At 36.5% G+C, this 27,333-nt stretch overlaps 1 protein-coding gene across 1 annotated transcript in view; it reads left to right on the plus strand.

Annotated features, from left to right (window-relative positions):
- The window catches only part of LOC121322203 (sorbin and SH3 domain-containing protein 2-like), a 96,714-nt gene that overhangs the window by 10,165 nt on the left and 59,216 nt on the right, over positions 1-27,333 (plus strand). Inside the window, exons 2-3 of the mRNA XM_041261853.1 lie at positions 18,340-18,393; positions 25,780-25,890. Coding sequence (XP_041117787.1) covers positions 18,384-18,393; positions 25,780-25,890 — 121 coding nt within the window. The 5' untranslated portion in view covers positions 18,340-18,383. The remainder of the gene's footprint in view (positions 1-18,339; positions 18,394-25,779; positions 25,891-27,333) is intronic.

Consider the following 27,333-nt stretch of genomic DNA (forward strand, 5'->3'; position numbering starts at 1 on the left):
TCTCTCTCCACGGCAGTCCTGAGCAGACTGCCTGCTCTCCTTTTAAACCCCCGCACCTGGCATTAATTTGCAATTGTTACCAGGTATGGGTGATCATTAAACAATTAACAATTAAATTAAAACAATACGTGTGTAGCCACCTGTTTTAGGCAGGGAGGAATCTGTCCCTCTCCCTGCTACCTTACTATATCATATATATATGGATGAAGGCTATATTTGCATCCTTAGCCCTTCGAAAAAAGCATAGCATAGTAGTAACGTCAAAATGTCATAATTCCTCTAGAGGAAATGTTCATTAATGAGCAACAAAATTCACTTAATATTCACTTCATACTTGGAGTATAGAAAAAAGTTAAAAAGTATATCTAATTATATCAGTAAACATTTCAATCCCACCCTCCCGACCCTCATTTACCCTATTTCCTTTTTAAAAAGTACAACCTTTTTCGAATGCAGTGAGAAAATGTATCTGTGATTGAAGCACCCAGTGCTTTTGGTATACCCTCTAGTGTAATTATCTATACAGTGTACATTTTTGCATATTCTGTTTCATTTTGATTACAGCTAGTTACATACTTTTCATTGCTCCATTTATCTAAACAGTACCTTCCTTATCAGTATGCCACATGACAACATCAGATTGCTTGTTCTTTCCTAACTAGTAACTGATAACAAATTCACAGTGCTCAGGAATGACCCTTCAGAGTTATGTATTTGTTTTATTTGTTTGAACTCATATCTATGTAAGAGAAGTCAATAGTTATTTTCCTTCTGATGACCTCTGCTTTGTGGCTGCTGGAATAATGTTACCATGGTGACCTGATACCATTGTGCTTATTAGACAGCCAGAAAATGCACTGTATGGTCAGCATGACACATAAATGAGAGTGGTAGATGAAAAATAATCAAGCTATATTACACCCTAGTTCCACTTGGACTATGTGCCTTTTCAAGTAAAGCACTGTTCACAAGTTCTGGTTTGTCTTAGTGTATGTAAATACTGTATAGTACCTCATACTACAGTCACGTTTTTCTGTTCAATTGTTCGGTTTAACCTCTTGGTATTTCGATCCACTGACCTACCTGGGAAGGAAGTCAAGCCTCAAGAGAATAGTTCAAGTCAGTTTAGCAGTATGGTGATGTGTATATGTCACACATTCAGGTCGCCAAGGTTTGTCGATGCAGTACAGTACGTGGAGGGGAAAGAGATCTGTGGTAAGAGTCCAGGCTCAGTAATAATTAAGAGGCAGTAATTCAGGGCTGAAAAGACCTGAAAACAAGGAACCTAAATTGCAGTTTTAGTAAACTGCTGGCACAAAGTAAATTAAATGTAAGTTAATATAAATAATGCAGGAGGGTCGCTGCTGAACTGGGAAGTAAATGTCACATATGGCACGTTGAATGTTCAATTTAAAAGTACAATATCATTGTATATCTTATCATTAAAAATAGATTGTAAATTGAATCTGAAGCCATCACGAGTTGTATAGTTGTTGTTTTCTGAAAGGCTTAGATCAGCGTTTCTCAAACTCGGTCCTGGGGACCCCCTGTGGCTGCTGATTTTCATTCTAAACGAGCTCTCAATTACTTAACTAGACGCTCAGTTGAACTGATAATTTACTTAAACAGAACTTTTTACTTGTTTTTAGCTCTTGAACACTTGCATATTTAGTTATAACATTTTATAAATAACTTGAACTGCAACTGTTGAAGAGCGGAAAACAAGTAAAAAAGGTCTAATTAAGCAAATTATCAGTTCAATTAAGGGTCTAGTTAAGTAATTGAGAGCTCAGTTGGAATGAAAACCAGAAGACACAGAGGGTCCCCAGGACTGAGTTTGAGAAGACCTGACTAAGATCAAGGCATTTATTGATGTAAAGAAGAAAAATGTTTTGAAGTAGAGATCAAAACATTACCAGACTAATGTTAGAAAGGTAGATATAAGAAGTGTTTTGAGAAGCATATAAGTTTTTACTTGGGTTTCTATAAAACAGAGGTGATCAAAAGCATAGATACTTCAAAGCCACTTTAATATAAAAAAATGTGTCTAGTGATGGATGATACTGTTCCTGTTTCACAGAAGAGGAACCTGTATACATTTTATTAGGGATACAACTTTCTGTATATTGAAGAAACTAATATGCTTTTAAAGTATGGAAAAAAATGAAATAAAAATATGATTATCTATATACAGAAAAAACAAAACTCTGTGACATGGGTGTTCATAACCCTTTAAGGTACAAAGACAGATGTGTCCCACAAATAAAAATGATGCTGTTTTATTTTGCAATGAGGTGCACGAAACAGGGTCTAAGATGTACTGACAGGTTGGAACTGGTCATCCAAATTGTTAGTTTCCTTGTGAGTCACTCAAATATATTTTAAGAAGAAACCATTTGAACAACCTTTCAATTCTGTGTGTACCTTAAGGGGTTAAATAACACAGTTTTTAATTTGTGAAATTGATCAATACTTTACAATATCATAAAGTGACACTCTTAGTAAAACAAAAAAAAAATCACCAAGTGAGCATGCTTCATGTATTTCTGACTTCAAGAAAAGGTACACTGTACACGTGGATACAAGATTTAATATGAAAAATTAGGAAATATGTGATCTTTTAACATGGTTTTTAACTATGGTCGCCATATATCAAGTATGATCTGGCAATGGATAACAATGATAATTGATTATCAAATCCGGGTTGACAATGATAATAGTTAATGTCTAAACCATGAATAAAACAATGTACTGTTTAAATACTGTATCAGGGTAATGTTAGGGGCAATTAATGTGTTGTTTTCTAAATGAGCCAAATAGGCACCACAGTTCTCTATTTATCCCATTACATACTGTGACTGAGTAGCATCACTGGCAAAGCTTGTTACTATCAGGGAGAGAGCCGTTCCTCACACGACTCCACCCTGAAAGGCCCGACTCCACCTCATCCTGAAAGGCCTCCTTGAAGAGGTGGTCTCCCCATGGGCACTCCTTGAAGCCATGCCCAAACTCCCCACATGGCCCTCTCCCTGCCAACCCAATATTCCGCACACACACCCACATATTACACTAGCAGGGCATCCACCCTGCCACACATACATAAAGGTTTCAGGTAAGCAGGGTCAGCCTTAAGTTAACTAGCATCCTAGGCAGTGTAAATCTTGGTGAATAGCTTCAAACTTTACATATTCAAAATATTACTATGAAATAGACTGACTAGGTGAATAAAGGTGAAAGCTATGATCCCTTATTGATGTAACCTGTTAAATCCACTTCAGTCAGTGTAGAAGAAGGGGAGTCAGGTTAAAGAGGGATTTTTAAGCCTTGACACAATTGAGACATGGATTGTGTATGTGTGTGTGACAAAGTGCCCGCCCCTGTGTATATTATCTGTTATGTGTTGCGTGTGGTGTGTTTAAATGTTGGTGTATAGACATTGGTACACGGGATATAAACGGGTCTGTGTATCACGAGTGTTTAAAAATGTATATGTGTATTTAGGCACGAGGATTGCACAGCACTTCACGTGCAAGTAAAATGTAGTAATATGTGAGCACGGGGAATTGCACTTTTTAATTCACGTGCTGGGATTCAAGTGAATAATTAATTGGTAATTGAATCCCAGCACAACAGTATATATAGATGCACGTTGTCACATACTCGCGGTTGGGTGTTCGGGAGTGGAGAACAGGAGAGAGAGAGAGAAAGAGATAGATAAGTGTAAATATAGATTTCAATTGTTTGTGTAGCGTTCGTCCACTCTGTGTTTTGTCCGTGTCTATTCGTTTTGTTTGTCTGTTTATTTTGGCGAGAAGTGCCGTGTCCTGTCTTTTGTTTGTTAAACCCTTTTATTTTACAATAAACTGGCGCCAGCCAGCGCCATCATCATTTCATTTCATCCGTCCTGTGTTTTGTGTATTTCATTCCTTTTCCTGGTTCTGACGCCGCCCACTTCGGCCGTCTCTGTGACAGTGTGCCATTCAGAGGGTAAATGGGGAAGACAAAAGATTTAAGTGCCTTTGAACGGGGTATGGTAGTAGGTGCCAGGTGCGTCGGTTTGAGTGTGTCAAGAACTCCAACGTTGCTGGGTATTTCACGCTCAGCAGTTTCCTGTGTGTATCAATGATGGTCCACCACCCAAAGGACATCCAACCAACGGCAGGCCAGTGGTCGAAACTGGCTCATTGATGGAAGAGGCCAAAGGAGGCTGACACGAATTGTGCAGAGTAACAGACAGGCTACAGTTAGTCAACTGACAGTCCAGTACAGCATTGGTGCCAAAAGACCCATAAAAGAATGCACAACTCGTCGTACCTTGACACGAATGGGGTATGGCAGCCGACGACTTAACAGAGTTCCAGTTCTTTCAACAAAACACAAGAAACTGTGGTTGCAGTGGGCTAAGGAACGAAAACAATGGACACTGGAGGATTGGAAAAACATTGCCTGGTCTGATGAATCCTGGTTCCTGCTGTTTCACGCTGATGGGAGGACTAGGGTATGTAGAAAACCACATGAGTACATGCATCCATCATGCCACGTGTCAAAATTGCAGGCTGGTGGTGGTGGTGTAATGGTGTGGGGTGTGTTTTCATGGCAGACATTGGGCCCCTTGATAAAAGTGGAGCAACGTTTGAATGCCACAGGATATCTGAACATCATTACCAATCAGGTGCATCCCTTCATGACAGAAGTGTATCCATCTGCTAATGGATTTTTTCAGCAGGATAATGCCCCATGCCACAAGGCTAGGATTGCCCAGCACAGTCACCAGATCTCAATCCAATTGAGCATCTGTGGGATGAGATGGAACGAGCTATTCAGAGTAGAGATCCACTACCAGCCAACTTGACACAACTGTGGGAAGCACTGGATTCAACATGGGCCAGCATCCCTGTGGAACGCTTTAGACATATATATGTATATAAATTAGTTTGCCTGGCTAACTTAAATGGAACATACGGTAATTTTTGTATAAAACAGCTAACTCCCAATATCACAAAATTCTTGTAGCACAGAGAATCAAAAGGGCCTCAGCAGAGAAGGGGTTAATGAACATTTCCCATAATAGTTCTTTTATGTGATTTCCCTAAGCTCAAAGACGCATTTTAATCCCACCCTAACCCTTTGTTTATCCGATTTTACTTTTAAAAAAATCCCATCCAATGTCCAACCCAGCACAATGATAGAGAAACTGAATACATATTTTCATCAACAAAAGAACGATCGGTTCGCTCTCTTCAACGCATTGCTTATTGGCTTTGCATTTTTATTGGCTTTTGTGCAAAAAAAAGTGCATTCTGTAAACTGATAGTGATCATTTGAAAATGTTAAACCACTTGTTTTAATCATCACGGCTCCTTATGGTTATTTTTACATTTGTAGTTGGGCTACCAATCACTGTCTCTAAATACATCAAATACATTACCCCCAAAAGAAAGCAAACAGTCCTGTTGCAGGAAATATACATATTCTCAATAAAAAAAAAAAAAAAAAATACAAAAATCTTCCAACAGAGCAGAAGTGCAGTAACAGCACATAACATTCTGGGATGGGCAACTTTGAGGTAGTACTATTAGAGGGCCACAAAACACACTAAAAAAGGCCATTTAGTGGGCTACATAATGCTTAGCAGAAACATTTGCTACAATGAATGCTGCAAATCAACCTACAATTAATCACATATTAACAATGTAAAACTATAAATGTCCTTTATAGTAAATAAACCTTGTAATATATATATATATATATATATATATATATATATATATATATATATATATATATATATATATATATATATATAATATATTAATATATTTTTTTCAGTGTGCAGAACAGTAGGGGGTTAATAATTGATCTTAATAATAATTTTTTAAAAAATCCATTGGCATTCACAACTTGCAGATACAGGACAAGGCCATCGTGCATGGAAGAGCTGGTTTTCTCTCTCTGTCCTTCTTTTATGATAAAAAGACAAAAGAATCATCAACTGATGTGTGAATGCTTTGCTTCCCACCTCGCTTGCATCGTGGGGGCAATACACAGACCTGACACTTCACATATTGGATTTCATGCAGTAACACAAGATGCTTTTACTTTCAAACAAAAAATGTGCTCATGACATAATGGAGCTAAAAGCCATGATATCTGAGCCTATAGTTTGTTCTAATGAATAAGCCTGATGGGTCACAATTTTTTTTATTTATTTTTTATGTTAGTAAAGCTGCTAGTGCAGCTGCATCAGTAAATGTTTTATTCCTTAGCTTAATTATAAAAAAGTACCAACAAATAAATGCACAGAGCAAGATTAAAATCAAATGAAATGTCAGTGAATGTGCTGCTCTTAATCAGCATTATTAATTGGTATCTGAATATTGTCTTGTAGACACATGTGGCCCTATTTTCTTATGTGACTAAGGGGTATAAGCTTGTTTTAGTTTTTAGATGGGTGACTTGTGTGTGTGCGATTTTCGAACGTGTAATTTTAGGTGCTTCCAGGCATTTAGTCGCCTGTCTATTTTATTCACAGCTAGTTAAATGAGCTGACACACCCTTATGTATGATTTCTGAAGCATTTACATGTCTATTACTAGGCTGTTAGGGCTTTCCAAGTTATACCTGCTTCTACTTGGTGTAACTTTAGTCGCTATTTAACAACCCCTTTGAAAGCAAGAATGGTAGTTTTTTTTTTTCCCGAAGTGGTTGACGTCCAGGCAGAGGAAAGGAGGATAATGAGGAGGGGGAGGTATCCTTTTGCTAGATTATACAGACTCCCTATTCATTTTTTGGACCTAACAGATCAGATTATTTGTCGTTTTTGACTGAATACACAATATTGGATATCAGCAGAGGATTTGGAGAACGCAATGCGCATGAAGATAACGACTGCCCTAAGATTCTATGGGAGGGCTTTCAAGATATGGAGGATATTTTATGCCAAAATGAAAAAAAACACAAGTATTACCTGATACGACATTTAATTATTAACTGAACATTATGCCAACATTTATAAACATTTATGTTATCAGTCTGTCATATGTATTATATACAATGGCATATATAATATATGTTACACATATATATATATTATATAATATAATATATAGTATATGTGTGTGTGTGTGTGTGTGTGTGTGTGTGTGTGTGTGTGTGTGTGTGTATATATATATATATATATATATATATATATATATATATATATACACATACTGTGCAAAAGTTTTAGGCAGGTGTGAAAAAATGCTGTAAAATAAGAATGCTTTCAAAAAGACATGTTAATAGATTATATTTATCAATTAACTAAATGCAAAGTGAGTGAACAGAAGAAAAATCTACATCAAATCCATATTTGGTGTGACCACCCTTTGCCTTCAAAACAGCATCAATTCTTCTAGGTACACTTGCACAAAGTCAGGGATTTTGTAGGCATATAGTCAGGTGTATGATTAAACAATTATACCAAACAGGTGCTAATGATCACCAATTCAATATGTAGGTTGAAACACAATCATTAACTGAAACAGAAACAGCTGTGTATGAGGAATAAAACTGGGTGAAGAACAGCCAAACTCAGCAGCTAACAAGGTGAGGTTGCTGAAGACAGTTTACTGTCAAAAGTCATACGCCATGGCAAGACTGAGCACAGCAACAAGACACAAGGTAGTTATACTGCATCAGCAAGGTCTCTCCCATGCAGAAATGTCAAGGCAGACAGGGGTTTCCACATGTGCTGTCCAAGCTCTTTTGAAGAAGCACAAAGAAACAGGCAACGTTGAGGATTGTAGACGCAGTGGTCGGCCAAGGAAACTTGCTGCAGCAGATGAAAGACACTTCGTGCAAGTTTACCAATCCAGTGTTACCTGTAGGAGAGAATTTAGTCATCTAGACAAGCTTGCTTAAACCCATAATTAAACACATGTGGCCTCACTAAACATTGGTAAATTAAGTACTGCATGGTAAGAGCAACCGATACTGTGCGCAAAAAGGAAGACGTGATCGCTCTATTATCTAATATAATAATATGCACAAATGATTAATTTGCCAGTCATCAAAGCACGCGAAATGCTGCATGCATTACACATCCTTTATTTTAGTATATTGGCTCTCACTTTCTCAGAATGACAGCGACCAAGGAGGCACCAGCTACATCTTCAGTGGGTCTCCGTAGGATGAGGGGAGGCGGTTTGGTGTTACGCAGATTTCTTTATCCCCACTGAATTCTGTATCCCCTTAATTTGACGTCTGCATAGATCAAGATCGGGACATGTACTTGCGAACCACTTGGTGTTTGTCATTTGTAAACCTCATGTAATCATGGGCTGAAGGATGCCCGTCCTCCACTCTTACAATCAGTAACTAATCTGTTTTCGGCTTCCCCGCTCTTGACTGAGGTTGACATAAAGAAGCGACATGATAGAATAGCACACAGAGCCTTTATGTGCTTGCCGATGACATTTATTAGGTGGATGCCTCCTTGCAGAAAAGCAACCAAGGTTACCAATTCCATGTTACCTGTAGGAGAGAATTAGTCATCTAGACAAGCTTGCTTAAACCCATATATTAAACACTTGTTTCCTCACTAAACATTGGGGTAAATTAAGTACTGCATGGAAAGAGCAACCGATACTGTGCGCAAAAAGGAAGACGTGATCGCTCTAAAATTATCTAATATATAATATGCACAAGTGATTAATTTGCCAGTCAGTCAAACACGCGAAATGCGGCATGCATTACACCATCCTTATTTTTAGTATATTGGCTCTCACTTTCTCAGAATGACAGCGACCAAGGAGGCCACCAGCTACATCTTCATTATCTCCAGAGGATTATGTAGAATGTGGGATGCGTTGTTGTTACCAGTTTCTTTATCCCCACTGAATCTGTACCCCGATTTGCACGTCTGCATGAGCAAGAATCCCTGTACTGACGTTAAAATGTCAAATAAATCGTTCACCAAATTAAACGGTTAGCCTTTGTATCTGTATTGAGCAATGCAGGAGGCTGAGCCTGCTGTAGAAAATCAGTGGTGTTAAATGTGCTGTTTTATTTTGCTACAGAATTAGTGTGGTCTTGTTTTCAATATGTGTGCCAAACTGCAGCAGAACTCAATGGCAGTGCTTGAGAACACAGTGGGACTCAGGCACAGGAATATTGTGCATCCACGTCCAGCTTTGAAAAACTGCATCTGCACAGGCATGGAGTCATGCAAGGATACAGAATTCTGCGTAACACCGGGAATTTCTTGCTTTGAAACGGTCAAAGCAGAGAAACTAAATAATTAACTGCAAACAAATATTTGTTTGTTCACCTTTATCCGCCTCTGGTTTATTTTGAAGGTACTCTGGTACCGAAATGTTGGCTAAATATAAATGTGTTTCTTTTAAAGGGATTGCAAGTGTGAGGTGTGTTTTCTTTTAAGAAACTTTAACCTTCCAGCTGCTTATCCGGCGATTTCGACGTGCTGCACAGGCTAGTCACAGTTTGTGCAGTGCTCACTGTTGTCTTTTCAATGAGAAAAATGCTAATGTTTTCAGGGTTGAAATAATTCATTGTAATTCATGTGTCAAAAGAGCACAACTGTCTCTTGGTCGTTTCGACAATACAGCGTCATAATGAAAAAATACAGTACATCATGGGATTTTATACAGCACTCAGTGCGTTTACATGAGAAGAATTCCGATATCAAAAGTCATGTAAACAAAGTCTTCAGAAAATGTATCGGAATATTCCGAAAGTCAGTTTTCGGAAAACAGCACCTAGAAATTTACGATTAAATTCCGAAAACTAACAAAATGTATGTCATGTAAACACACTTTTCGGAAAACTTATTGAAATAGCATGCTGCGCATGTGCACACTTTGACAATTTTCTCCTGCATGTGGTTTTAGAAAACAGAGAAAATAATAATAATCTGTAGTCAGTCTGCATGCATCCATTTGTCTAGTTAGGGATACAGTAACGCGTTTGTTGAAGTTTGTATGGATTTGTTAATAGCCCATACTGAAGCAGCAGTTGTTTTCCACCTTTAAAATGACGTAATAATTTAAAATAATGTCTGCAAAAGAAATTGGTAATATAGAACAGGATGAGCTGTTGGAAAGGCTGATTGCACATTGTGGTGAATCTGAATAGAGGTATAGTATAGTAATCTTAGAATTTAAGACCTGATACTTCGATAAAGCACTTGAGTTATTGGATTGGTCTCCGTTCTGTCGCAGAAATGTCCAGTCTGTTCAAATTGTACTTGGGCTACAACAGTACTTTTCATGAGAAAATATCCTGCGTTTTCCGAAAACTTCAATCATTGTGTACAGTTGAATTCTAATTAGATTATCTGTCGTTAATCATGTAAACACAGAAAAGTGACATTTTAAGAAAATCAGTTTTCTGATTCAGTTTTCCGAAAACATTAGTTTTTACATTAGTTACATTTACATTAGTTTTCGGAAAACGCTTTGTCATGTAAACGTACTGATTGTCTATTCCTACAATGCATTACCTCTTGCATTAAGAAAGCAACACATTTGGAATCGGAATAAAGGAAATGATGATGTAATACAGTTCACATCCAGTCACCTTTTGGTAAGTTGCATTTTCAGAATCATATCATTATGTACAGTATTACAACACTGTATGTGAAAATATTGCCCTTAATCCACAAAACCAACGAAGTACATCCTATGTAGCCTATATTTGACATTTTATTTCCTGTATTCTGTGGAACACGGGCAATCGTTTATCCTGGAAAAAATTAAATACAATACCTGAAAGCACATATACCCGTTTATCATGTTTGCCACACAGCACTACTTGTGGTCTGCTCTATTTATGTTGTGATTTAGTCAGACACCGCCTGGTTTCAATAAGCGGTAAACTTAACATGTGCTGAGACACTTGTGCACCTTTAAGTAAATCTGGTTTTTATATCAGGTCCCTCCCTCGCCGTATAAGGGGAGATAATTTGAATACATTTCCATGGATTACCATTATTAAGTGTATGTAAATGACTCGCACGCAGTGTCTTTTTCTACGTGATTCATTTCGCATACAAAGAAATTTGCAGCTGGTTAGTGAATATAGCAGGTGTACAAAGCACACAGTACCAGGCTTACTGCGTGGTAAACTGGTTACCGCTCTTGAGTACATGAGGCCCTTAGTCATTTCTGAAAATATACCAGCCCTGACTGCACCTGCCTAAAACAAACTTAACTTTAGTCAATTTAGTCACGTACAAAAAAGGGCCCATTATGAACAATCAAGTGCCATCTTTAAGTTAACCATACACTTTTAAAGACCAATCTCAGATTTATTTTAAAGAATATTCTAGCCAGATTAGAAACATTTCCATTGTTGTCTTTGTAAGAACACACTCTTAATTAGCATATGTTCTTTACGTGATTGTGATATTGATCCTTCGAGCTGCCTGACTTGCAACATGTCAGGTTTTGACAGCAAGTGCTTCCCAAGTATAGCATTGCAGTTAAAAAAATAAATCTTTCAGACTATCTGCAGAGGTGATTTAGGAGCATTGCCAGTCTGTTGCTAACTGTAGCATGTCTTTGAAGAGCTGATGGAATCTAAAAGTTTAAATGTAAGCAAATGACTGAAGCCTCTGTATTCTTCTCCCACTTTATATTCCTCAAAATATCCTTAGCTCCTTGCCTAGAAGAACATAGTAACCTGCAGTCTTCCTCAGCTTCTGTGGTGGTGGCGAGATTTCCCCCTATATACTACAGCTGTTCTGTCGCTGCATGTCTGCTCTCCTAAAATATAATGTCATAATCTCTCCTTCATTTAATGTTACAGGCCATTACAAACCGTGATTTATTCAAGTACAGTTTGCGTAACCAAGTAGTGTAGAGTATGTATGTTCAAGATTTATGAGGAGCTGTACAGTATGTAAGATTTATTCTCATGGTGCCGTTGGATTCTCAGTATTTTTACGATTCCAGAATAAGCGCTCTTACACTTATTCTCGAGTGACCTGCAACAGCACCTGACACATTTGCACATGGTTAATTTACACTTATCAGATGTGGAACTCCCAGAAGACTGTTTGGGTAATAACTGAACAATTATCACAATACTCCAGTGAGTGAGTTGTTATGATTATCAGAATCTGGAGGTATGTGTCAAGTTTGTACAGTCATAGCACATATGTATAGTACTGTATGTTACATACTTTTTATGGCCAGTTTGAGTACTTTTAATTTTATAAGCTCAACTCAACTACTCATTGTTTCTTGCTGATTATTTAGGGCCGGTCATTATCTGAGGTATTTGAAGGTCAATGCCAAAATAGCCATGAAGCCACATCATTCTTTATTTTGACAGATACTTCAACCTCACTTCTGGCATCCCTTTTAGGGGGTAAGGAGGTGCAGGAACCAGAAACTCAACAAGCAAGAAGTTAGACGCACTCCAAAACGCTCACTTCCTGGTGTCTTTGCCTCAGCCTGTTTTTTATTGGTTGGCTGTAAACTCCCCTTGGAAGAGTACTGTATTATTAAAATGACATGCATAAATCAAACAAAACATTTTCATACTACTAGTACATTCACTTTAAACTTAAATAAATAACACTTCCAACATGTAGTTGTTTATTTTGTGCAGTAAACTAAAATGCACGTGTTTATTTTCCCTTTAGAAAGTGACTATTTCCAAATTTCTAATAACAACTGAATCTTTTTTTCAGCCATATATTCTAAGTCATAAACACTCCAAAAAACACATGATTTGTGTAATATACTGTAAAACCTAATATTGTTTTGCCTAATAATATTGTAGACACATGGCCCTTGCTGGGCTATGTATTGTTTTATACTAGTTTAAGCATCTCGAAAAACAGCAATATTATCAAATCTTATAACTTATTTTCCTTTGGGACTATTTAAAGATGCAATAAAAGCTGTAGACAGTACATACAATTTTTGTATAGAAACAGTAATAACATACTCTATGGAAAATGCATCTTCCTTTTTTCCCCACAAATCCCATTTAACTTTGTATTAATTCTCACAGTAAAATGCGTGTGTTTTTCATTTCCCCAGTCCCTTTGCCTGAACCACCTCCCCGCTACTCTGCTCTAGATTTTCAGTGAGACAAAAGCGATAACCCAAGTTGCTAACACCATTGGGTATGCATGTCCAGGATGAGAGGTAAGCATGAAAAAGCAACAGAAATCAGCCACGTGAAACATGAAAGGCTACAGAAAGGTTATAAAAACAAAGCTAAGAACATCAGTGTGTTCTCCTTGTGCTTTTGATCTTGGATTAGAGAATAAAGTTTAGTCATTCCACAGGGCTCTGCCAATGGAAACATTTCAAAAGATTTCAGTTTTTAAAATAGAGAGGTATCTTTTTACAGAAAGCTTCAAATACAGGTAGTAAATTAACCAGAACTCCATATGTACACAATATTCAGTATACAGTAAAGTACTACTACTGTACCTTGTTAACAGCAGTAATACAGTGCACACCAAATAAGCTTTTATAAAATAACATTACAAGTCAAAATGGCTTGCTCCTTAGGCAAGGTCATCTGGCTTCCCGGGACTCAGTACAGTAAAATAAAAAATATGCACAGCATATTTTATTTCCCTCTTTTATATAATATATAAAATACAGTATATAATATTATATAATAAATATAAATAAATATAATTATTATAAAATATAATATTATAAAATAATCCGTCACATATCTGCCCTAACTGTTTATCCACCATGATTAATCTCTTCAGCAACTTTATTATTGAAGAGAGAAGATTAGTTCAGAGATTGTAGGTCCTACCTGTGTTTTTGTACACTGTTATAATAATCTTTATTTTTATACTGCACCTTTCATAGTGGACCAATATCACAAAGTGCTTTACAAGATAAGAGACTAGGGTGTGTGAACTATGCATCAGCTGCAGAATCACTTACAACAATTTCTCACCCGAAAGATGGACCACAAGGAGGTTAAGTGACTTCACACAATGAGTCAGTGGCTGAGTTGGGATTTGAACCGGGGACTTTCTGCTTACAAGCCTGTTTCTTTAACCACTGGACCACACAGCCTCCTCTGTCATTGCTGGTAGTGTCATGTGACCTGTTCAGTGTGTTGTTATGTAAATAAATCCTGTTCGCCTGTGGGATGTATCAACTTCAACCTCCGTCTCTATCCCCTGCCTGTCACTCAGCAGCGAATGCACACACCCACACGGCAGACAGCTACTCTGTCACAAGCATTAATACCCTGTACCTTTCTAAACAAGGGATTTAGAGGGATGCTCCATAATAAAAGCTGAATCTCACAACAATAATTGTTTTTTGACCCTAGGTCACTAGCTCCTCTGTCTGCTCAATAAAAAAGCTTAACATTTCCAATAATGTAGGTCATATACATAGGATTTATTTTCACATTCTGTAAAATTTCTTAGTCTTGATGGATCAGATTCCATTCCATAATTTTGGTAGTACTTCAAATTGATCTTCTGTATTAATTAAATATTAATATTGAGAATTACACTGCTATTTACAAGATGCTAGAAATCAATATTTTGTTAAGTGTATTGTTTTTTTTTTTTTCAATTTGAAAGTCAAATATATTTTTCTGTTAACTTACCAAAGTCAATGAGGTGATAAATGATCCAGTAATTAATATGCAATATTTAGTATTTGTCTATCCAATTTATTTCCATGGAAGCAATTCAATTTTAAATCATTCTCTGTTTATCAACCTAAATTGCTTGTGAGCTTTATTTACAGAATGGGCACACGGTACTTTAACTACTATACTTCAATCACCTTCTTTAAAGCAATCATCTTCTTTTAAACTTTTTAAAATTTTAAAATCAGTTTTAACTAAGGCTGGAAGGAGAACTTACCTCAGGGTGAGGCTAATCAAGAGAGCCTCACAGTCATGAACCAGGTGTGCAAATATGGACAGGCTTTCCAATACTGTTATTCATGTTATCCAAAAATAAATGTATTAGACACTAAGCTCTGAACCCTGGGACATGAGTTATTACACTGACATATTTCAGGGATGAGTCTCCTTGGAGTTTGTGACGGAATAGACACAAAAACTTTTCCAAATGTTGGCAATCAATTTTTCACCAAGCCAAAATATGTGGTAATGTGTGTTGTCACAAAATTCCTTAATCATGTTGCAAAATCTTAGGGTACATTTGTTATAATTAAGCATTGATAGAGTATCTGTCCTGAGGAAAAAGCAGCAAGCTGAAATATATTATGCTTTATGAATTTTTTATGAAATTCTGAAAGAGCTTTGCTTTATTGTTGTTACATAAACATATTCAACAGTAAAGAGATTTGAATGTAGCCCTACTTTTCAATTTATGACAAATGCATTACGTGTAAACAAACAAAAAAAACAAATGTTTAGACACTGTATATACAAGGTTAGTGAATGTGGGGAAGCGAGATATGGACAGAAGAAGAGGTAGATTTTTTGCTGTACACATCATGCTGTAATGTAAATAACACTCTTGTAACCAGCAAGAATGTTTTATTGTCATCGTAATCTGTTTCTGTTAACTTATTGGCACAAAATAGATGTACTGTATGTGAATTTGTATCTGCTTCCTTTCAGATTATCACACTAAATCTAACCCACTGAAACTGCCTGGGACTTTCATTGTAGATGGTATACATTATTGCAAACAAGCTGTCAGACAGTTGTTTGTGTGCCTTTCAGAATAAATCACAAAACTGTGCAAATATTTTTTCATTGTTCACATTTTAAGGAAACACTTAGGTTCTCTGACATTTGTACCTAATTGTGTTTTGTCTCTCTGTACTTGCACAGCTGTACAGTGAATGATTTAATTTATTGAGGCCCCTGCAATCAAACTGTTAGGCTTTTTACTAAAGTCTGCCCCTGACAGATTCATCTTGGTACTGATTCGCTTGTCTGATAAGTTTTATTTATTTATTTATTTATAGCCCAGGAATTGTTTCCTGGTGATAAACAATTGTCGATACACCCACATGAAATTGACTTTCACTCTAAAACAGTTTCATAATTCACTATAATCCCCAATGTCTGAATGTTAAGGGGATTGTTTTAACATTTCTAACAATAAGTTACATTTCCTTAGTTGCTGATCTTAATAGGCCCCATGGAGTGCTGTTTTGATGCACAATGGGGTAGGTTTACTAAAGTGTTGCGTCTGTCGCAATACTCACAAACCACCTGCAAACTAGTCAGAAGTCATGGGTGAAATGTACTAGACAAGCGCAATACTATTTGCGTCTTTTTAAGGAATGCTTTGCGGCAACAGTTTGTTTCTGTTTGCGGTTCAAGCGTAGAGGAATATGTAATTATGGGCATTCCTGCATAAATTCACAGAAAGGGGGCAGAGACAGTGCAAGTGAGGGTTCTCAAATATTCTGTACGAAAGCTGCAGGCAATTGCGACACTTACAATTGCATCAATTTGTTAAGAACCTTTGAAAGCAGGTTTTGTCGCAGTTGTTGCTGGCATTTCCCAGTCCGCTTTTTCTCGTGTGTTGCCAGTTGTGCTCAATGCATTTTTGAGGTGAACAGCCAAATACATATTTTTATACTGTACAGATAGGAAAATGGTTTTCTCAGGTTCACCAGCTCTGCTTATATTTTTCACGGACCAGTCTATTAACATTTTGTAAGAACTCCATTAGCTTATCATTTTGAATTCCACGGCTAACAGATATATTCCACAAACATTTTACATTATACTATTTCATCCTATAAAATAATACTTTATAGGAAGCAGCATGTTAGTGCTTTATATACCGTAGTCATTGTTTTATGTTTACAAAACACCTTATTAGAATCTCTGTAATTGTCAGGAATATATAGTTCTTGGTGGTATGTGGCATATAGAAAAGAGTTTATAATGTACCGCAACACTATATTGTTACTTTCTGCTCCAGACCTGTTTTTTTCAAAGACAAATACATACATATGGAATTATATTATTAAACAAGAAGAAGAAAACTTTTTGAAAATATTAATTAAAACAGAAGTTAATTCAATTTTTTTTTTTTTACATAAAAGTAGTGTAGCTCCTTGGGGCATTTAGTTTTTTTGCTGCTAGTGCTGTATGTGATCCTGCCTGGCTGGGTTTTTGACAAATTAAATCTTGAATAATTTCAAGATAAATTTCAGTAAAACTGCTCAGTAGAATCACTTATGTTTTTTGACATTTCAAATCAAGTGCAGTTTTACTGAAAAAGAAAAATGGTGTTTAATAAAGTATGAAGCCTGACTTACAGGATAGATCACGCTGCAGATAAGCATGAGTATATATTTTGTAGATGCTGGAAATAATTTAACTAACACTGAATGATTAAAAAAAAAAAAAAAAAAAAAAACGCTGTTGTAATACTGAAGGCATAACAGTATAATAGTAAAATGAGCAGTACTGTGACTGCACATTTGTATACTAACTGTACCTTTAGTACTTTTATATTCTTTTTCAGACAAAAGTCAAATCCGAATTGCATAATGATGCAACTTTATTACCTTAAATTGGTCAACTGTTCTGTTGGCTAGATTCATAGCATACAATTTCGCCATGAAGCACTGTAATTGGATTTCTTTTATATACACACACACACACACACACACCACACACACAATTTCCTATACTGTATATTGCAAATCACTCACAATTGATGTGCTCTAATGATTTCTTAATTTATTCCAGTTTCAAAATGTTTCCTGATGGTGTAGTGGCAGTCTCAGGGGTGAAGCAATTACTTTGCTGGTCATTCTTTATTTAAGTGCTCTGTCATAACTCATTAGGCTCAAACATGCAGATGGAGGTAATAGATTAGACCCTACTTACATAGCTCCACTCTGGAGGTGTCTTGTAAAGCTAGTGTGTTTAATACCCTGATGTATATTCACTTCAGGCTGTGTGTATCTGTGCTGAAATTCAGAATGGTATCTCTGCTATCGTGTTTCACAACCTTCACATGGTTTGAATCCTAGATCAGGTCCAAAGCAATACATTACTCCATGTTTTGCATTTACAGGCAGTAGGTATGCTTGGGACCCTCTGTATTTAAATCTAATATCAGGATTGTACTGTAGGTAGAATACAGTCCAGTTTATAAAGCTTGTCTAATACAACAGGCATAGGCAATGGCTTGTTGAGCAAAATTAGTTAGTTGAAATAAAGTACATACTAGCATAATACTTTAAAATCTAATGCCATTTTATGATAGATGTATAAAAAGCATATTGTAGTTCTGTTATTGGTAAATATTTAATCTGAACATTAAATTACAGTGTATCGTATGATGAAAGCTGCACTTTGTAAACTATTCTGCTCTGTTTACAGGATAACCTGGTGATTTACTTTTGAAAAATTGAGAGACCTTCAACATGAACACAGGTATGTTAACATTTAATGTACGCGTTTTAGTTATTGATTGTTGTTAGCATCTGTTAATTGTTTCAAAACTTAAACTAAACAATTGAATAATGCAATGCCATTACTCTTAAACCCTCTCAAGTTGTCTGTTTCTAATTTTGTTAATAGCATGGCATTTCTCCTTTCAAAAAATAGGAGTTAATTAAAGAACAGAGTAAATGCTTTATTTGAAAGTAGTTTACAGTATTTATTATTTTATTTATTTATTTCTTAGCAGACACCCTTATCCAGGGTGACTTATAGTTGTTGCAAAGTATTACATTACAGACAATAGCTGTTATAAAATACAATACAATCAGTAGTAAGTAAAAACAATTTCAAATGAGAGAAAATAAATACAGTAAATAATTACATTTGAGATCGATTACGACTAAGAGCTATTAAACTTAAAAATATTTGGTTATGAGAGTATTACATTAAGAGCAAGTAGTAAATACAATAAATGGACAACAGCATTTTCGAATAAGAGCAATTACAAAAAACATGAATATGGTTACCTTTAAGAGTAAAATCAAGTACAAGATACAGCAAGTATAATTATAATTGAGAGCAGTAGTAGAATACAGCAAAGCGTGGAGCAGTTAAGTGCAAGTACAAGATGATGCAAGCACTGATACAGTTGAGTGCCACACAGTGCAGCATAGTGGAGAGTTGTGAGGTTTACAGATGCTGTCTGAACAGGTGTGTCTTGAGGAGGTGCCCTGGAAGGTGGTCAGGGACTAGGCAGTTCTGATATCCGTGTGTAGGTTGTTCCACCACTGAGGGGCAAGGGTGGAGAAGGCTCTGGAGGCAGGGGAGCTGAGGGGAGGTACAGCTAATCTGCTGGTGGCAGAGGGGGCGAGAGGGGGTGTAGGGAGAAATAATAGTCTGGAGGTAGGAAGGGGCAGAAAGGTTGAGACAGTGATATGCAAGTACAATAGGGAGCCGCCCAGGAGGGAGTTACAATAGTCAAAGCTGGATAGTACCAGGGCCTGAACTAGGAGCTGTTTGGAGTAGTTGTCGAGGAAGGTATGAATTTTAGGTATGTTGCTGAGGTAGAAGCAACAGGAGTGTGCTAGGGTAGAGACGTGCTGAGAGTAGGAGAGGGAGGGGTCGAGGGTGGCACCAAGGTTCTTGGTGGATGAAGAGGAAGAGAGGGTGGTGGATCCAAGAGGAACAGAGATAGAGAGATCAGTGGTGGGGAGAGGAGGAGGATTGGGGAAGAAAAGGTCTGATTTGAAGAGGTTGAGTTTAAGATGATGCAAGTGCATCCAGGAGGAGATGGGCGAGAGACAAGTAGAGATACGGGAGGAGATGTGGGAGTCATCGAGGGGAAAGAAGTGGAAGATCTGGGCATCATCAGTATAGAAGTGGTACGTGCGCTTGGAGAGGTAGGAGGAGAACCAGGCAAGAGCAGTGCCGGAGAGCCCACACTGGCTGATGACAATTCTGTTAAATCAGAAGGATCTTAAGTTCAAGTCTTGCCTGGTGTGGCAAGGATACAAATAAGGCTTTTCTAAGGAAGTGATGTAGGTGATGGATTTAGTGGTTGCCTGAAGCAAAGACAAAATAAAGGCAACTTAGTACATATCCATGACCACAACAGTAATGCACAATAATGCAGTTTTTGCTCAGTGCTCAGGAGTTCTAGTTCATTACATATATAGCAGGCAAGTTAAGGTTTAAACCAGCCCTGTTTGTTAGTATTAATTCTATTTAGGGAAGTAGGAGTAAAGTACAGTGTTGTTGTTGTTGTTTTTTTTTTTTTTTTTTTTTGCAATTATTACAATTACTCAAATAATTACTCATTTAAACATTTAGTGTGTCAAGTTCCTATGAGTTTAAGAGCTGCTCTTCAGTTCTAGTTACCTGTCATATACATATATAAAATAGCCAAAATGTCTTTGTACTGATAAACACCAGCACCCACTAGAGCAGCAGTTCTCAAACTTGGCTGCACTGTGACCTCCTTCTAGTAAACTGTGTGACCCCACTGCACTGTTATTGCAGAATAGTTAGTATTGAAAAGTAAAACATGCATTGCAAGACAATATCAACAAAACTTATATATATATATATATATATATATATATATATATATATATATATATATATATATATATATATATATATATATATATATCCATTGTTTATTTTTAATTCATAATGCAATCGCAAGATTTTTTACAGCCAACAGTAAAAAAATAAATAAATAAATAGTGCTTCCAAGTTTACGCGATCGTACCACAAGGACAGCTTCTTGATCCAGCCTTTGATTTAGTCAGTGAGAGAAAGGACAGATGTATCTCGTAATTGGAGTGACGTGTTAAGAATATTTAAGCAATTCAAAACATCTGCCAGCTAAGCTATCAAAGCAAGCCATTTAAAGAATGATTTCCAAAAGGCAAATTTTTACAGAGAAAATAGAGGTTGCAATTGCATTGCGCTGCAAGTTTTTTAGCAACCTAGTTAAACGTCTTTATTTTCAACAGGGGCAGGTTCATTTCTACTCGCAAAGCCTTTTACGACTTCTGCTTATTTCAGCTGAAACGGTAATTGATTTTCCAGTTCTCTAACAAGCCAATTAGTCACATTTTAATAGACTTCCATTTACCTGGAAAAGAACAAGGAAGCGCACATGTCGTCGCAACAATGGGAAAAAAGACAGGAAAAAGAAATTCTTAGCCAAGTTGAGCTTTTGCTCGATGGGATTTTGGCACATCAAACTGTTCTTTTCGGCAAAAGGTCCTGAGCCGCTGCTAAATTTAAAATACAGAAGGATTTAACTGAAAAAATAAATGCAACCTCTTTCATTAAAAGGTTAAATAAAGAAGTTCAAAAAAGATTCTGGCATCTAAAGTACAGAACAGTTGCGATGCATAGTTCACCACCTAGTCTCTGTAAGTCGCTTTGGAGAAAAGCGTCTGCTAAATGACTAAATAATAATAATAATAATAATAATAATAATAATAATAATAATAATAATAACAGCATGCCCATAGGAAAAAAAATAAAATAAATCCTTAGTTTATTTCAATATCCCAGTGTATTCTCATGATTATGAATGTATTCATATTCTTTACATGCAATATCTGAATATTTCTGTATGTTTGTGAAAAATCATAATAAAAATGTTAAACATTAATATGCATGTGTTATATATGTTTTATAATGGTCATATGTGAATTATGTTTTTAATATATTCTAAAATTAGCCTGCCTCCACTTAGAAGCCCTGAAATTTTCTGAACAAGGCACTGTTCTCCACGATAAATGAGTCGTGGCATGAGCCAGGGTACTTGGCAACTACATGAATGATAACCGAGCACCACATAAAACTTGCACAGTTAAAGATCGATGATGTGTTCTGCTTCGGAAAGCAATTTCACTACTTGAATCTGGGTATATTGCAACATAACATGTGTGCAATCTATAGCCCCTTTCACACCCAGGTCACAATCTCGCATAGTGTGAAACTACATATCTGGGTCGTATCTGGGTTAACCAGGGTCCCAGCGACTCACCTCAGGATGTGGGTTGACACGGTTTGACCCAGGTTGAGTGAGACAAAATGCATGACTGCCGACAAAATGACAAACAGCCACGCCTGCACGAAGGTTTCACTTCCGCAAGGAACGTTTTTCTTTATTCTGTTTCACCATATTTTTGTTTGTTTGAGACACACCATGAGTCAGCAAGGATGAAGAAACATTTAATCTAATCAACGTTTGGGCCAAGGGTTCAATCTACAGAAGCTTTGATGGAAGAGTTGTTAACAAAACAAGCTGCATCAAGGGCATTGATACGTGTATTCTTTACTTGCGTCTGTCACCCAGGTCAACCCTACTTTATCAAAAGCACTGTGAAATCGCATAGCCGACCCGCATGACACTGGGTCCTGACCTGGGTAGGTTCCGACCCGGGTACAGCATGCCAATGTGAAAGGGGCTTATTACACCTAGCACGTTCAGGAAGCCAACTGATACAGTTTGTTTTTGCTTCTGTTTTGTTCCACATCCCCAATTGGAAATATTATAGAATCACCTGCCCTACAGAAAAGTGCATCTGTGACAGCAGTCAGTATCTTTGACATAGAAGACTGACAGCTGCTGTCTGGATGGCACCCTGTGATGGGGTTCCCCCCAGCGAGGAGGTACGGGAGAGAGAGGAGAAATAAATACAATAGTCTTCAGAAAACAGACTTTTCTGATATTTATGCAAAATGACTGTTTGAACACACTTCACAACAAAAATCACAGAGGCTGGACTTTACACTACAGAAGTGCATTGTGCTGATTGGCTGACATGCAAGTTGGTTGCTAGGTGAACAGTTCAGACAAAAGCAAGAGCAAAAGAGTCATTGGGAGTAAAATTTGGATTAAGAAGTGCCAATAATAATAATAAATTAATGTACCTCTTTCTTAAACTAAAATAGTTTTTTTAAATTGCGCAATTATTCGCGACCCCATTTAAAGACATTTGCAACCCAAAGTTTGGCTCTTAGTTTTATAAAGGCACTGCTTGTGGTACGTATATCTTGGAAGGCAACTGAAAGTGAAGAGCAGCTCCTCAACTCATATAAAAGTACCTTAACACAGGAAAAACAAAAAAACTAACCTCATAAAAAGGTAAGGGGACACAAATATTTAATGAAATTTGAAGCTACTTAATTAACAGTTACTAGAATGAAGTGTGAGCCTCATATGCATTGCATAGCATCACTGAAACAACTTGTTAAAGGATTACATGATTATGTGTAAATTGTACATGCTAAACATGTTAACAAAAAAAAAAGTTTGGCGGTTGCTGCTTCAGCAGCAATGGATATTGTATGTGTGATTGCTGATGTAATAAAATAGTGTTTCAGCTTATAAATACCAAGAACAGGTGGTATACCTAATTAAAAATTTTAATAATGTTATGATGCATCTGCTAGTCAAATCTGGATGCTAAGAGGCTAGTAGTATGGGACTCACTGTCACTTGGTGAGCAAAATACTGTTTGGTAAAGAAGTTTTGTGAGGGAAGTACTTCTGTATATAAATATATTTAAAAGTAGGCAAAATACATGTGAATCTTCAACAATAAAATACTGCTTTGAACAGAAGTGGTGTGTTAGAAGTGATGTGTTGGTGTGTGGTGGTTTACATTAGCAAGTAAATCCAGACTAAAAATTAAATTAAATTAAAAATTATATGCTCATGTTAACATATAGTGCATGATTTTTGCATAACCAAGTGTTGGGCAAACTTTAGACCACTTCTAAAATATGTTCAAAGGAATAGTAACTTGTTTTAAATAACCTCTAGTGATATGTCTTTAAAGTTTTTTAATGGTATTTTTGTGATCTATAAAAGTGCCAAATATTTTAAATTATAAAGAATATTTGTAATGCATTTTCACGCTGCTTGGTAAGGCTGTGTGATGTTTCCAATGTTTTGCCACAAATACAGTGCCGAGAAGAACGTTTGTGAACCCCTTAGGATTTTCACATATTTCAAACCTAAAATGTTATTAGATCTTAATCTAAACAAGTTTTAATAATAGGTACAGATAACCTGATGAAACAAATGACACAAAAACATGATACTTTTTCCATTTATTTATCCACAAATGATTCAACATTCAATAGCCATGTGTGAAAAAGTATGTGAACCTTTAGATTCAGTGACTGTTGGCACCCCCTTGAGCAGCAATGACTTCAACTAAGCATTTCCTGTAACATTTGGTCTCTCACATCGCTTTTGTGGAATTTTGGCCCATTTCTCCTTACAGGTCCTGCCACAACATTTCGATGGGGTTTAGGTCCGGACTTTGACTAGGCCATTCTAAAATGCAGAATTTCTTCTTCTGCAGCCACTCTTTTGTAGATCTGCTTGTATGTTTAGGGTAATTGTCTTGCTGCATGACCCACTTTTGGTTCAGCTTCAGCTCACGGACGGGTGGCCTGATATTCTCCTCTAGAATCTTCTGACACAGTGCAGAATTCATGGTTGTGTCAATGATGGCAAGCCATTCAGGTCCTGAGGCAGCAAAGCAGCCCAAACCATCACACTCCCACCACCAAGCTTAAAGGTTGGGATGAGGTTCTTCTGTTCGAACGCAGTATTTGGTTTTCGCCAAACATAATGTTTCTCATTGAGGCCAAAATCCTTTGACTCGTCTGTGCAGAGAACATTGTTCCAGAAGTCTTGTGGATCAGTTATGTGCTCTTTGGCGAACTTCAGGCGGACAGCAATTTTCTCTTTAGAGAGCAGTGGTTTCCTCCTTCGCTATCCTTCCATGAACACCATTCTTGTTCAGTCTTTTTCTGATAGTTGAGTCATGAACACTGCATTAGCTAAGGTGAGAGTGGCCTGCAGATCCTTGGATGTTACTCTGGGGGTCTTTGTCACTTCCTTGATGATTTTCCGGTTTGCTCTTGGAGAGATTTTGGTAGGATGACTGCTAGAGTGACTGTGATCTTGAACTTTCTCCATTTGTAGACTGTCTGTCTGACAGTGGATTGGTGGAACCCCAAATCCTTAGAAATGGTTTTGTCACCCTTTCTAGACTAATGAGCATCAATAACTGTTTTTCTGAGGTCCTCAGAGATTTCTTTTGATCATGGCATGACGTGTTTCCACACACCTGTATTGTGAAGACAAAACTCACAAAGTTTATGATCTTTATATAGGGTGGGGCCACCCAAACTCACCCCTGAAGATCTGTCTAATTATTTAAACACCTGATTCTAATTATCCCCTTAATTGAGCTGATAAAACCACGGATTCGCTTACTTTTTCACATACCCTGAATCTTAATTACTCATTGTTTGTCTAATTCATACATCATTTTGTTTCAAAAGACATGGAATTGGTTAATATAAACCCAATTGGACATTTAAGAAAAGACTGGTTTTGATTCAAGAAGGCTATCATGGTAAAACTATGGAATTTCCGTAATTATCATTGGGGTTCACAAACTTTTTCTCGGCATTGTATATTCTTTAAATATTAATGTATTACATTTAAAAAATGAAAAACAGAATTATTAAATTAATGTCGTAAGTCTTTTAGTCCTTAACCTAGTCCTATAACTTTATTATATATATATAATATATATACTATAGTAATATATATATATATATTATATATTTATATATATATAACACATTTGTATGCACACAGTTGCATACAAGCTCATTAATATGCTATTTATCCCTGACATAATGCTTTGCATGTAGTAAGATTTGCTAAATATTCTACTGAGCTTTTTACATTTTAAAGCATTTGACATTTTGAAGCATGTTTGTAATTCCTGCATACAAGTGCTAATGATGCATGTGCTTATGTGTTGGGCATGTGTCTGTGTGGTGCTGTGCTTTCCAGATATAGGTGGATATGCTCGCAAACGTGCTGCCATGTCTGTCACATTAAGAGCTATGAAGAGAGTCCAGAGTTCGCCAAACCTATATACGGTTTCAGGTATTAACTCTAATCAAATAACATGAATGAATGTAATTTTAAAAAAATTTAAAAAGTTATATGAATGAAAGGTTGGTAAATAGTGTCGAGAAAATACTTTAATTTCACATTTTGTATGTGTTTCCATTTCCATATACTTTCTTCTAAATGTCTTCTTTTCAGGGATGCAGCAAAAAAAAATATGTAATGTTTCTGAAAGCAAAGCAAATCAAAGGACCTAGGTGTAGTAGCTAATTTGCTTCTATTGATAAAGTAGACTCATAGCAACCATTGTGTGGTTAGTTTTTCTGCCTGACCATACTTACTGCCTGGAGCTTTGCTTATTCTATTGGTCTTAAAGACCCTGAACTCTGTAAATTGAAACCACTATTTTGTATATGTTCTAGTTAATTATAAATACAGAATGGTTATATTCTTTTCTGTCAGTCTTTTTTTTTTTGCAGTTTATAATAAAGTTTCCTTATTTTCTCGTGGCTTCTGAGCAAATGTTGATATTAATGTGTTTTTTCTTTTTTTTTTTGCCTTGAAGCCAGTTTTTTCTTTTAAAAATCTGAGCATATAAACCAAGGAAATCAGTTAAAGGACATGAAATTCAAATAAAAATGTAATGTACAGAGTCTTGTATGCTATTACTTTTCTACAGTTATGGCCAAAAGATTTGCATCACCCTATAGGATTAACAAATGTAGCTTCATAAAGTCTAATGAAACCTGCAGAATAATGTTATGTTAACATATTGAATTACATACCACTTTGTAGTTTTCTATATACTTAAACAAATATATATATATATATATATATATATATATATATATATATATATATATATATATATATATATATATATATATATATATATATATATTGTGAAAGATTGCGCCACTTTAACGGTTCGTTGCTCCTTTAAGAATGAACCCAGCACACGGAAATTGATTTTTCAGCGCTTACGCGCTCTTTTAATAAACACACATGAATATAACAAAACCAACAAAACAGAAACAAACACCTAGCTCTCTCCTGGAGCTCTAACTAAACTATAATATGTCCCTGACTAATACGCAGGATGGCTAAGCCGTTTACCTGCAACACAAAACCAATAACACATGGGCTTCACACAATGACTTACTTTGTAACGACTGTTCTCACACACACAGTCGGGCTCTCCACTCAGCAGCCCCGATCAGTCTGGCTGCCTCTCTTAAATACCCTGCACCTGGCTGTAATTTATAATTATCACCAGGTGCAGGGGAGTAACTAAATCATTCAATAATTAAAACAATTACAAAAACCCTTAGCCCAATCACCCACAGTGCATTCTCATATGTTTCTAGCAGGGAGGAATTTTAACTCCATCCCTGCTATCTCACTATATATATATATATATATATATATATATATATATATATATATATATATATATATATGTACAGCTCTGGAAAAAATTAAGAGACCACTGCA

This window comes from Polyodon spathula, chromosome 1 (genome assembly GCF_017654505.1).
Source record: "Polyodon spathula isolate WHYD16114869_AA chromosome 1, ASM1765450v1, whole genome shotgun sequence".
NCBI lineage: Eukaryota > Metazoa > Chordata > Actinopteri > Acipenseriformes > Polyodontidae > Polyodon > Polyodon spathula.